The sequence below is a fragment of the Hydractinia symbiolongicarpus genome, chromosome 3, assembly GCF_029227915.1.
Source record: "Hydractinia symbiolongicarpus strain clone_291-10 chromosome 3, HSymV2.1, whole genome shotgun sequence".
Classification (NCBI taxonomy): Eukaryota; Metazoa; Cnidaria; class Hydrozoa; order Anthoathecata; family Hydractiniidae; genus Hydractinia; species Hydractinia symbiolongicarpus.
The window spans coordinates 12,940,758-12,953,119 of NC_079877.1; the positions used below are offsets into that span (position 1 = coordinate 12,940,758).

Genomic DNA, 12,362 nt, shown 5'->3' on the forward strand with positions numbered 1-12,362 from the left:
CCCACAATATCCAAAACTCACCCAAAACATTCCCGAAATGCAATTCCTTGTAACATACCATTCGAGAACGAAAGTTGGAAGAAGGCGCTTGAAGATAAAGGAGTTAACAAAGTTTATTTATAAGTATATATAAGTGGCCCCCAGCGGAAAGAATTGCAATTTTTGTCTGAAAGCAAAGCAATTTTTCTGGGCATGCCACTAAAAATATTAATTATTATTTATTATTATTATTATCATTATTTGGTAATTTATCACGTAAATCTTATTATAAACTATCAAAAACAGTTCTTTTAAAAACTTCGCTAACACATTGTAAGTTTATTTTAATTTTTATAGTTTTTTGAATCATTAGTAGTGCTTGTTCTTTTTTTCTTTTTTGGGCATTGTTCAGGTCTATGGGTTTTGCAGGCAAATACTTGATTTTTTTCAAAACGCCTAACTCACCCAAAAATGCCCTCACTTTCTACGCCGTGGCTTATCGGCACCCTCGTTTTCTCACTACTGGATTTCTTATTAAATTTACCTCTGTCTTAAAGCTATATAACCCCCAGCCAAACACAAAAACAGTTTCCGAAGTGGGAAACGATTTCTGTCTTACAAAAAAACAATGTAAAATCTGGTTTTTAAATTACCCAAAATTTTCTCTGTTTAAATTGTTTCCATATACAGGAACTGCTTAGCTAGCTAATACGATAAAAACACACAAGAACATTCCTATAATTAAAAAACATTACCAGCGGGGGGAACAAGAATTGAGCCTTAACAATTTATCTCGGTAGATTACCCCAAAAATAAGATAATATGTGTTTTCGTTTTCTTCTTCTTTTTAAGATACTGTAGCTGCCCTGCTTTGTTTTGTTTATCTTTTTTGTCGGATTCACTTTCCCGCCAGTATAACAAAAAGCAAATCAGACATTTCTAACAGCCAGCCTTCGATCAGATGTTTATTTTTTTGAAATATCTGCATAATTCCACCAGGCTATAGCAAATAACTTCGATCTTGCAACTCGCGCAAAATTTACGTCACAACATAATGGCGTGCTGCTCTGCCTAAAAAGTTTCTGTCGGTTTTTGCTGGGTATTTTTTGCAAAATTACCATGGATTACGAACTAAACACTGTAAGTATACGTACAATCCCCGAAGAGGAATGCCTGAGATTATTATTTTATCATGGTGGTAAAAGGTTTGATTTTAATCGAAAAAAGCGCGAGGAAACAAAAAAAACTTTACAGCGAATTTCATTAAAACTTCAACCAAAACAGAATAAAAAGAAGAGCAAAATTGTAGAGGGTTCAGAGAGTTTATCAAACGTCCAAGTGAAAAAATGTAACGTAATACTTGTAGATGACAAGGAGAATTTGATTGACGAAAACAAAACAAATGAGGAAGCTTTTGTGAATGGAAATATTTTGCTAATTAATAATTTATCATACAAATTAGTTCTTAACCCACCATCAGTGTTGCAATTATCTTTACCAACTAGTATTATGGCTGGGTTCTTTGTCTTTCCAGATGTCCAGCTAGAATTTTGTAACGTTAAAGAGTCAAAATTTTACTGGTATTTATCAAGTCATAGGGATAATAAAAGCAAAGATAATGTTTGGAAGTTAGTTGGTGAAGACTTTACATACTTGCCATCAGTCAATGACATATCATATTATATAAAGTGTCTGTGTATTCCAGGTGGTGTAGCAGATGATGTATGCCCTGAAGAAGTTGTATCTCCAGAGCCAATATCTGCTGGTCCTGGTATTTGCCTTTTTGATCAAAGGCATTTATATACACAAGCATTTTTAGGTCCAAATGAATTTAGAGTTGCTTCTTACAATATTCTTGCTGATGTGTTTGCTGAGAGTGATTTTGCAAAAGAGGTACTTTATCCTTATTGTCCAGAATATGTGATTAATTCAAGCTATCGCAGGCAGTTGATTATAAAAGAGTTGATAGGTTATCATGCTGATATTATTTGCCTGCAAGAATGTCAATCAAGTATGTATGAAACTTACTTAAAACCTATTTTAGAAATGAATGGTTATAATGGATACTTAACTTTAAAACTAGGTGAAATGCCTGAAGGTGAAGCATTGTTTTTTAACTCGCAGAAGTTCACGCATGAGAAAGATTGGAGTATATCTGTAAGAGATGCATTATACTTTGAATGCAATAAAGAGTTATTATCAGAACTTGTTGAACATCCTGCTTTTCTCGAAGCTGTTCATAAAAAAACAGCTGTTGGTCAAATCCATTTATTAAGAGAGAAAAGTGAGACTGAAAGACTTTTGGTCATTTTGAATACACATCTTTATTATAAAAGGCATTCCCAACGTATACGTCTCATTCAGATATCAGTTCTGATGAATTATCTTCATAGTGTTTTACAGGAAGAAAGAAAAGATGTGTCAGTTCTTCTGTGTGGCGATTTAAATAGTTTAGCAGAAGATGAATTACTTCGTTATTTAAATGGTGAGAAGATTGATTCAGCAAATCCTGTGTGGTGTATTAATGAAGGAGATGGGTTGCTAGTTAGAGACAACAACATGTTTACCACAAACCTAACCTGTCCAATTCCGTTACAAAACAAAAGTGGTTTTCCACCATTTACCAGTTATGTACCACATTGTAAGACAACACTTGATTATGTGTTTAGTGTTGACAAAATTGAACGTACAGGATTTATACCACTCCCTAAAGCAAGTGATATTGATCCTTATGTTGGTTTACCTTGTGTCGTGTCAGGATCTGATCATCTCGCATTAGTTTTGGATCTGATGTGGAAGTAATCAGTAATAAGCATATTTTATCCTGTATTTTTGCGCTTAATTGTAGGAGTTGAGGAATTTATTTGGTTTAGTGGGTAATTTTTACTGAATTCTGGAAAGTGTATATGTACACATTTTTAAAGAACCCCATTTATAAGAAAATATAAACAAAGGTTGTCAGCCTCCCTCCACTTCTTAAGCACAGAAGATATAATTTAAAAATATGACTTAGATGTATATTGTTTTTATTTCATCATCATTCTCGGCTTAACGTCTGTTTTCCATGCTAGCATGGGTTGGACGGAAGATATTAATGACCCTCTTCCAATCTGATCTAGACTGTGTTAGATCTAAACTCAACTTCCGCTGTATCAAGTCTGTCCTTATAACCTCCTGCCAAAATTTCCACTTAAGCTGATTTTCGAAATACTAAATTTATTTTTATATCTCCTTATTTGGAAAAACAAAGTTGTTCCGCAATAATCTGGAATATTTTAAATTCACGAAAATTAATTCCTGCGAAATACCAAAAGTTTATTCCAGCGAAAATGCGCTATTTTCCTTGCATGCATCAAAACGAACAATACGGCAGTGCTAATTTTACAATCTGCATTATTCAATGATTATGCCTTAGACTTGTTATTTTTTGCGAGTTTCAAATGTCGCGCGCATCAATTCTTGCGCAAGCTCAAATCACCCAACAAATAACAAGGAAAATAGAGTAAAATTCAGACTGACGAATTATCCTTTGTTGTTGCAAATCATAAAAAGGCAGGTAAAAGACATTTGATGTACAAAAACCTTTTTCAAAACAGATACATTTTCCAAAAGCATCGATTCGCGAAAATTTCAAGAATTGAATAAAGTAATTCGTCAGGAGATACAGCCGCCAAAATTCAATCATGTTTCGCAGGTATTAAAATTCCACATCAGAACACCGTGCCTAAGTGATTTTCTAAGCAACGAAAACATCTTTAACTTATTTGCACTTGGTTGCTGAAATAGAACGTTATGGATACATTATTAGGCGAAGAAAATTGTCGTTGATTAAATTTGGCAATTGTAGTGGGTTTTTTAGTGTTTGTCAGTTTGACAATATTTGCCACTTCCCAAGCTTGATCCCAGCAGCTTTTACCGTCGCTAGAACTATAAGAAAGCGTAGCGCCGTTGGGAAGCAAATAGTCCTAGGGACGAGGTTGGCCACTTCCGCTAAATTTTCTTCACCAAAATTTCTTTCGCGTACGATATACCTCAAGGACACAAGATACTTCTTCAATTTGTTGAAGAATTTCTTGCGTTTTATGTTTTATTTATTTTTTAACAGTTTGTGGAGAAATAATATTTTTAAAATCGCCATATTTCCCCTCGTAAAATTAATACTTAAAACTGTCATTCGAAATGCTTATGTCGTAGCTTTTTGAATTTACAAAAGAACCAAATGTCGCGAAGATATTCTCAGAAAAAGTACCTAATTTAAAACTTAGAGCTTTATTTTGTTTTAAAAGCAGGGTTGCGCATCCTCTCCCCTGGCGAGTCTCTTGGTCCATGAGCCTAGGGGAATTAATTTTCACGAGAAATTTTTTCTTTTTTCTACAATTAAAAAAATGTCATTTAAGAACAACGGCATCGTTTTCTACGGCAAACTCTCGCTTCAGTGAAAACAGCAATATTATGTAGAAGGCATAAAATAAAGCCGTTCTTGGTGAAAAAAAATTTAGCGTTAATAAATTTTCGCAAATTTGGCGAAAGTTGCTAAAATTATTTCCCGCGAAAATTTATTCCCTTAGGGTATTCCGAGGCAAAAAATACTCTTAAAACGAGTTTACTAATTACAATTAGGGTCTTCTTTCCAAACCTCCCGTCCTGTCAAAACATCATAGGCGTAGAAAGGCCCTGAGAACGGAGTTGCTTTTTAACCTATTTAAGAAATCGAGTGTGTAAGAGAAGTATCATTTACACATCTTTAAAATCAACCTCAATCGAGGTTGCTTTAAAATATATTATAAGAAACAGATCTTCCTTCTTTCGTATCTATGCAACACGTGAAAAACCCGGGAAAAAGTAACTAATTTTGGGTCGGAAACTCAAGTTTGCCCCTGATAACAGGGTGACCACAGAACTTCATTATTTTAGAACTTCGGAAGTTTAGGGGTAAAATTTTAAGAAAAAACGGTAAAAAAAGTTTAAATCCTATTCAGTGTTATACGAGATCATTTCATATTTTGGGAGATTTTGCCAAAATATTAGGACGGTATGAAGAGTTACTAATAAAATCAAGCATTTTCTTGTGTTAATACTACTAGAGAGGCTTTTTATTAGACTTGTTGCGAGATAAACGAATGCTCAATCGTACAATTTCAGGAAATTTCGGGGTCGTCACGTTGTATGGTATACACAAGGTAGCCACACCTTAACTCAACCTCGTCACCAGGGTTTTTTGTCTTTTTGATATGAGAGAAGACGACATCATCTTTCATATCAAGAAGTCAAAAGCCCTGGGGACGAGGGTGACCTTAAATTTTCAATAAATAAAACCAAACACTTTTTTAGCATACGGGAACATTTTACATGTAAATGGTGGGACTGCTTGCTTACATCATTGGTGTAAAAAAATCAGCCCGCTAATTAAAGGTATCTGCCTTATGAAAAGTTGATACTTTCAGGAAGAAATTGTGTATTTACAGGGACGGCAAATCAAAGTTGAAAGTGGGGGGGGAGGCAAATATATGTATTATCTAAGGAGGCCCCATGGTTTGGGCCGACGGTGCGAGAAAAATGTGCCCTAATTTTCGAAATTTTTTATCGGATACTAATCAAAAAAAAAATCTTTATTCATGCAAAACTTATACTTAATTTCTGTTTTAGGTAGCTTGTTTTTTAAAAAAATGCAACCATTTAAAATCATAAAGTACATTTTATGCAGATGAAAAGTGTTAACAGAATCGTACAAATAAATTTGTAGCAAAGCAATACAATAATTAAAACCTAAAAAAAAAACTTTTTCTTAGCAAAAAAGTGGGGGGGGGGGGGGGAGTAGAAAAGTTGGCGAATTAAAATAAAATAAAAATTCATTTTGGCGAAATATGACTCAATTTCAAGGTTCTTCCTTCCCAAATAAAATCCATGCAAAAGCTGATTCGTTAAATTTAATCCGTGTCATAATCTTACGTCATATTTTCTTCTTTAACAAGATATAATTTGTTTTCTTGATTGTAGTTTTTAAAAAGTTTTTCATGACGATCTGTATGTTTTTGGAAAACAACCAAAAAGACACTAAAATAGGGTGAGAGAATAAAAGTGCATAAACGTGTAGTGAATATGAAAGTCTCTTGTTTAGCATGTTGTATAGAATTAAATGAAAAACACTGAAGTTGAAAATAATAGCTATGTGTTGAACAACATAAATACAAATTTTAACGCAAAAATTGTAATAAAACCGACAGGTGTATTCAGAATGTCATTGTTTTGTGTATCCAGCTACCTAAACATTCTTGCAGTGTGTTATTTATTCTTATTTTTACCTTTTTTAGCAGACTTATTTTTTTTCGGGACATCCTTTAACAAAGCGTGGCCCTCGCTTTTAATATGCCCAAAAAGTTTATTTCGAGTTGGAAATATTTTCTCGCAAACTCCACACTTAAACAATTCGCCATTTTGTTTCTGGCTAGTTGACGCTGACTGTTTCTTTTCGCCTCCATTTTTATTCGATTGCTGCTCTCCGTTTAAGAGCTTCGTTGTATCGGAATGACTCTCCTTCGCATGGTCATTAATACACTCTTCCGAAGGACTATTTCTGCTTTCTTCTTCTAAAGTTTTCCTTCTTTCTAACTTTTTATGAATGATAATTTGCTTACCGTGGTGTTCTATTTTGTCTTTGTTATACCTTATGGAATCCGATATAAGTGATCTATCCAAATGCGCTAGTGTAACCTCACCCTCGTCATCAGCCATCACAACGTTTTCATCTTCAAAATCATTTTGATCGTTTGACACACCATCCGTTTGATTGGTGCTTTTAGTGTTCATTTCATCACCCTCCTCCTTCGTCTGCTTGTATTTTTCGTCCGCAAACACAGTGTCTTCTTCTTCATCTTCGCTGCTCTCTTCTTCACTAGAAGAATCTTCTTCATCTGAGTTTAGTAACAATTTCCGACCTTTTTTTCGATCAGCTTTAGATGCACGTTTTTTATTAATAACCATCGAATCAGTGAGTGGGCTTCGGCCAAGCGAGGCACTCCGTAATCCATATTCATCAGGCATATCTTGTTGCCGCATGCGTTCTGCCGAATCTCTAATTTCTCGCTTTTTCGACTTTTTTCGCGGGAGAAATAGCGAGTCTTGAGACGATAACACTAAATGTAAATGTCGTTCTCTCCATTCCCGTTCTTCGATATCTTCTTCTAGCATGCCTTGTTTATTCTTTTTCTTTTTTTGGTTTTTTATCTTCGTGGAAGCTTGTCTAGAGCTTGTTCCTTTCATCTTCGTATACACCAAAGAATCCGTTGTATGAGAAATCATAGACTCACTATTAGTTTCGTCCACGCTTGTTTTTTTCCCTTCAATAACATTCAGTTTAACCACATTTTCCGGTAAATTCAAAGAACTTAAACGTGAGAAACACTCGCTAGTTTCATTTTCACATTCCGTATTCTTTTTACGTTGATCTATATGTAAATCTTCCAGCAAATCAATTTCTAGTTCGCTTTTGATCAGTTCTACGTTTTCTTTGTGTTTCTTTGATTTCTCGTGGTTGGCTAGCGCTTTTTCCGATTTGAAATTTTTATCGCAAGCGATACAATAGAAATGATCGATCATGTCGTTCTCGCTATCATCCGTGTTGTTCTCGCCTCCGAACTGCTCGTCGAAATGAGAGTCGATGTCGTCCAACTTCGAATGATCAAACACCATCCACTCCTGCTCTTTGTAGCCATCTAACTCCTTATTTCGATTGCGGATATCTTCCTTTCGCTTCTCTTCCATTTTACGCTGGTTTTCGGCTTGTTTCGCTTCTAATTCTTTGCGATATGTTTGGACACGCTTATCTCGTTTTCGAACGTACGCAACTAACGCTCGCACTTCTTCGTTTCGTTTTTTCTTTGCTGTATCACGTGACTTTTTATTTTCTTTCTCCATCAGACGCTGTGTCGGCCGATTAGGAGCCTGGCGCAGGTCGTATTTTTCTTTCCATACGAAAGATTTCTTCGTACAATAACCCAGCCAGAAAGAATAAAACAGTTTAACTGTCTCGTCATAAGAACTTGTCGAATCTCCGAAATCGGGTACCTCATAGTCGCTCTCTCCTTCCAAGTAGGGCTCGTCTTCTTGAGATATATTGCGAAACACATCGCGAAATACTGTGTAGAAGCCTTTCGGACCGTCATTGAAACCACTATATACACCAGGATTGAAGTACTGCATAACATCGACAGAGTCGTCGACATAATCCTCGCCACCTTTTAAAATTGCCTCCCTATGTTTGTCATACCACGCACGTTCTTGTTTATCACTCAGGACGTCGTAGGCAGACTGAATTTCGTGAAAAATGCGAGTACTGTCTTCAGTGTTGTCATGATTTTTATCAGGGTGGTGAGTTAAAGCAAGTTTTCGATAGGAACGTTTGATTTCTGCATCGTCAGCATCTCGTTCGACGCCAAGAACTTCATAATGGCACCTCATGGCGGCTTAATTTATATGTTGACTATAAAAGAAAATAAATAAGAAAATCAAATTAAACATTTTCTCGTTTCAAGAAAAAACTTCCAATCAGAATGAAAACACGATAACAAAAACATATTTCTGGATAAGTGATTTTAGTTTTTAAAAAAATATTAAAGCAAGTACTCGATACACAATTATACAAAAACTACGTTCTTAAAAAATAACATTTATATTGGCTTTCACTTGTATATACCGTACTAAAAAGTATAGAAAAAAACAGTTTAAAAAATTAAAACTGGTTATTTCTCAGAACATTTCGCTTCCACTATCCTTTCCCCACAGCAGAGTGGAAATCAAAATTTCCAATTTTCCCAACAATCAACTATTGTTCTACTAGAGGTCGTTTCGCAAAAAAAGTTAAAATCACTTGAACTTCTTGTTTTGTCGTTTGGCGGAAATTGTGTTTATTTTTTTAATAACCCGTTAAATACCGTATTTTTGAAATCACAGCATTAAAATGAACAAGGTTTTTGTGTCTGACCAGGGATGCTTTAGGTTTCCTATTTTTTTTAATAGCGAGAAAAAACATTTTTACACTTCCACGTTATTTTAAGTTTATCTTTAAATTTTCATGAGTCAAACTTTCAGATTCTCCGAATACTTTACAAACTTTCTGTATACAAACGCTGGATTTAAAAACTACTAATATCACAATATACGCAACCGACTGCTACATAAACCAGCTACGTTTTTCCTTATTTTTCGTAAATATATGTTAGACCCGCAGAGATATATTTTAAGAAAAATAACACTCACTAATCCCACCTAACCTATAGAGCTGAGGAAACATAAGAAGATTTCATAGATAAAAAAGGCAAGTTTAATGGTCATAGCTAAAGAAAATTCCCGGGTAAACAATAAAAACAGGGCCGAAGCAACCTAGGGGCCGGGGGAAAAATCAGTCAATTATTAGGAAAGAATTTCCTGGGGGGATAAAAGTGGCAAAAAAATCGTGTTCTAACCAGCTTGCGCCTTGAAATGTTTGATAAATTTACTTTTTACTTAAAATGTTTGATAAAGTACTTTTTCGTTCAATTTTTTGAAGCACAAAAGATAATCATATAAAATTGATTTTACCCACTTTAAATCTCTTTAGCATTAGTCATTATCACTTTCCAGTTTCCCGCATTTTTCTCTTCAAATCTTTAAAAGTAGTTACGTAAAAATAAACTTAAACCAAACCGCCGTAAATATAAACTTCTGATTTTAAACTCCCTCTACAATTCTTTTAATCAGTAAATCTTTGGATTTTGGCAAATCTATTCTAACAACACTTTATTCAAAAACGTCAAAATACTTTTGATCAATATTGACTTTATTACACAATTATCAGAAAAAAATAACACCATAATTCCAACATTTCACAAATAGTGTACAAAAAATCTTGACAGTGGCGGACATCCAAAATACACAACTCAAAAATGACATGCTAAACATACGTAGAGACAAACATATTAAAAATTTGCAAAAAAATATGAATAAAACAATATAAAAAGACTACACAGTTTTTTCAATGAAATTTTTACAGTGTGTTGCGTTGGTAAACCCTTTCAGCTGTAGAATGAGTAGACTATTACTTTGTCTTTTGTGTCACAATAATTAGTCAGCTTAATGTATTAACATAACATACTTTTAATTATGCAATTAAAAATCTCCAAATGAACTTTCCCACAATGGCCATAAAAAAACAACCTTTTAACCTCTCGTCTCAGTACCAACAGCTGACGTAAATGCCAAACCATCTTAAAACTTTAAAGTTTACTTACTTGAAAACAAAATAAAATGAAAAAACCATCAAAAATAAGAACTTTAATCTTCTATTTATACCTGAAATATAGGAAGCAAATCAACGCTGTCTTAAAGCGTAAAGGAGCTTATTGAGATACCAGTAAATCAAAGAAGGGACAACACATAAAGTGTCCATTTTCATGTAATAAATAGTTTATAGCCATTAGTATAAGCTTAAATCAATGCAGTTATATAAGTAAAGTTAGAAAGAAAGAAATTGACAAAAGCATAACATGTTTTTAACGAAAAGCAATGCAACAAGAACAAATTTTAGCTGATCCCGAAATATTTATTTATAGTGTAGAATAGTCAATTTCTTACTTAAAACATGTATTTACCTTGTGTGTTAAGTGTTGAGCAGCTTTTTTGTTTTCATTTTAATAATTCCACATTGCTGGACATAAAGAATTAAAAATAACCCTTGCATCCTAACCCCATGCATTAGTTTGCATTAGACATTGCCTTGACAAAGGTGAGCTTGCCTGTGGAGTGTTTGTCGACTTACAAAAAGCTTTTGATACTGTTGACCACAAAATCCTTCTATCCAAGCTAAATCACTATGGTATTCGGGGAAAAGCAAATGATTGGTTCAGGTCTTATTTAACTGGTCGTCTCCAGTATGTCTCAATCGGTGAATTCAAATCTCAACTTAAAGCCATTCTACATGGTGTGCCTCAAGGCTCTGTTCTTGGTCCGCTGCTGTTCTTGTTGTATATTAATGATCTGCATAATTGTATCAAATCGTCAGAGACCTATCATTTTGCTGACAACACTCATCTGCTGAAATTCTCAAAATCACTAGAATTCCTTTGTAGAGGGATGAATGCTGATCTTAAACGCCTTGTGTGTTGGCTTAACGCCAACAAAATATCACTGAACTCCAGCAAAACAGAGTTTTTTGTATTTAGATCCCAATCTCGTAGGCTTGAATTTTTACCTTTTTTGATTCTATGCGGTAAGCGCATTTATCCTAGCAAAAGTGTGAAATACCTGGGTGTTCATGTTGATGAACATCTTTCCTGGAAGTTTTATGTCTCATCTGTGGCTACTAAACTTCAAAGAGCCAATGGGATGTTATCTAAAATTCGTCACTATGTTCCCCTAAAATCCCTGCTAAACATTTACCATGCTATCTTTAGTTCTCACTTAAGCTATGCTTGCCAAGTATGGGGCACTCGAGACACCACAGTAGCCCACAGAATACTTACACTCCAAAAGGCTGCCCTTAGGCTGATCACCTTCAGTGAACCAAGATCCCCATCTTTGCCTATATTTGCAGAACTTGGAATTCTTAAATTCTTCGACCTAGTTAAAGTCCTTAACATTCAATTTATCCACAAATTCCTAAACTCTAACCTTCTATCTGACACACTAACCTCACTCAAATTTGATCGAATCTCACACTTTCATGAAACTAGATGTAACACAATTGGTTTGCTTATTGAACCAACAGTTAACACATCGACGTTTGGATCTTTTTCATTCTCTAGAATCTCCACATTACAGTGGAACAATCTGCAAAGAAATTATCCTGATACTAACCTCACAAACTGTAAATTAAGCACAATCAAATCCCTAGCTACAAGTTTCTACATGAGTCAATACATCAACTAGCTTTCCTCTTCATTATTTTGTCTCATTACTTTTTTCTATTTGACTATATGGTACTGAATTTTCATTTATACTAATTATAATCAATAATGCTTTTTCATTTTAATCTTTGTAAACTTACAGTATTTACTGACATATGAAAATATTTCACATTTTTCTTGGTGGCTTTCTCCTTTGTTTAGCCTTGGCTATCGGGAAAGTCTCCTTCCTAATTGCTAATTTATTCTTTTAGTAATGTAAATTGTCATTTCTTAGGTAAATAAATGTTTACTTACTTACTTATGCAATCAATGCACAGATCAAGGACGTTTTACTGATAATTTACTACTCTTTAATAGTTTTTTTGGCAGATAACAGAGGGGGAGAACGGAGGGGGAGAATGGAGAATGAAGGGGGAGAGCGGAGGGGACCTAAAGTTACCATTTTATTGCCTGTTGATTTTTACTGCACATGTGTGGGAGTCCTCTAAAGGTAAACATTGAAAC

The 12,362-nt window shown here is 34.5% G+C and overlaps 2 protein-coding genes across 3 annotated transcripts; one reads left to right on the top strand and one right to left on the bottom strand.

The window, feature by feature from the left end:
* Positions 1 to 1,098: 1,098 nt before the first annotated feature.
* On the top strand, positions 1,099 to 2,781 carry LOC130636846 (2',5'-phosphodiesterase 12-like). The gene has a single exon (XM_057446696.1). The coding sequence runs from the start codon at positions 1,099 to 1,101 to the stop codon at positions 2,779 to 2,781; it is 1,683 nt and encodes a 560-aa protein (XP_057302679.1).
* A 3,350-nt stretch (positions 2,782 to 6,131) lies between these two features.
* Positions 6,132 to 10,492, bottom strand: LOC130635802 (dnaJ homolog subfamily C member 21-like). 2 transcript variants are annotated; one of them, XM_057445276.1, is made up of 2 exons: positions 9,560 to 10,492; positions 6,132 to 8,458 (listed from the first exon to the last, which is right to left on the bottom strand). In XM_057445276.1, the coding sequence occupies exon 2, from the start codon at positions 8,434 to 8,436 to the stop codon at positions 6,262 to 6,264; it is 2,175 nt and encodes a 724-aa protein (XP_057301259.1). In that variant the 5' UTR covers positions 8,437 to 8,458; positions 9,560 to 10,492; the 3' UTR covers positions 6,132 to 6,261. The 2 variants fall into 2 exon arrangements, with proteins under 2 accessions (XP_057301259.1, XP_057301260.1); XM_057445277.1 differs by having other exon boundaries at positions 10,245 to 10,269.
* Between the last annotated feature and the right edge of the window lie 1,870 nt (positions 10,493 to 12,362).

Excerpts from the sequence above, each read along its gene's own strand:
- LOC130635802 (XM_057445276.1), bottom strand. The coding sequence starts at position 8,436 with ATGAGGTGCCATTATGAAGTTCTTGGCGTCGAACGAGATGCTGACGAT.
- LOC130636846 (XM_057446696.1), top strand. The coding sequence starts at position 1,099 with ATGGATTACGAACTAAACACTGTAAGTATACGTACAATCCCCGAAGAG.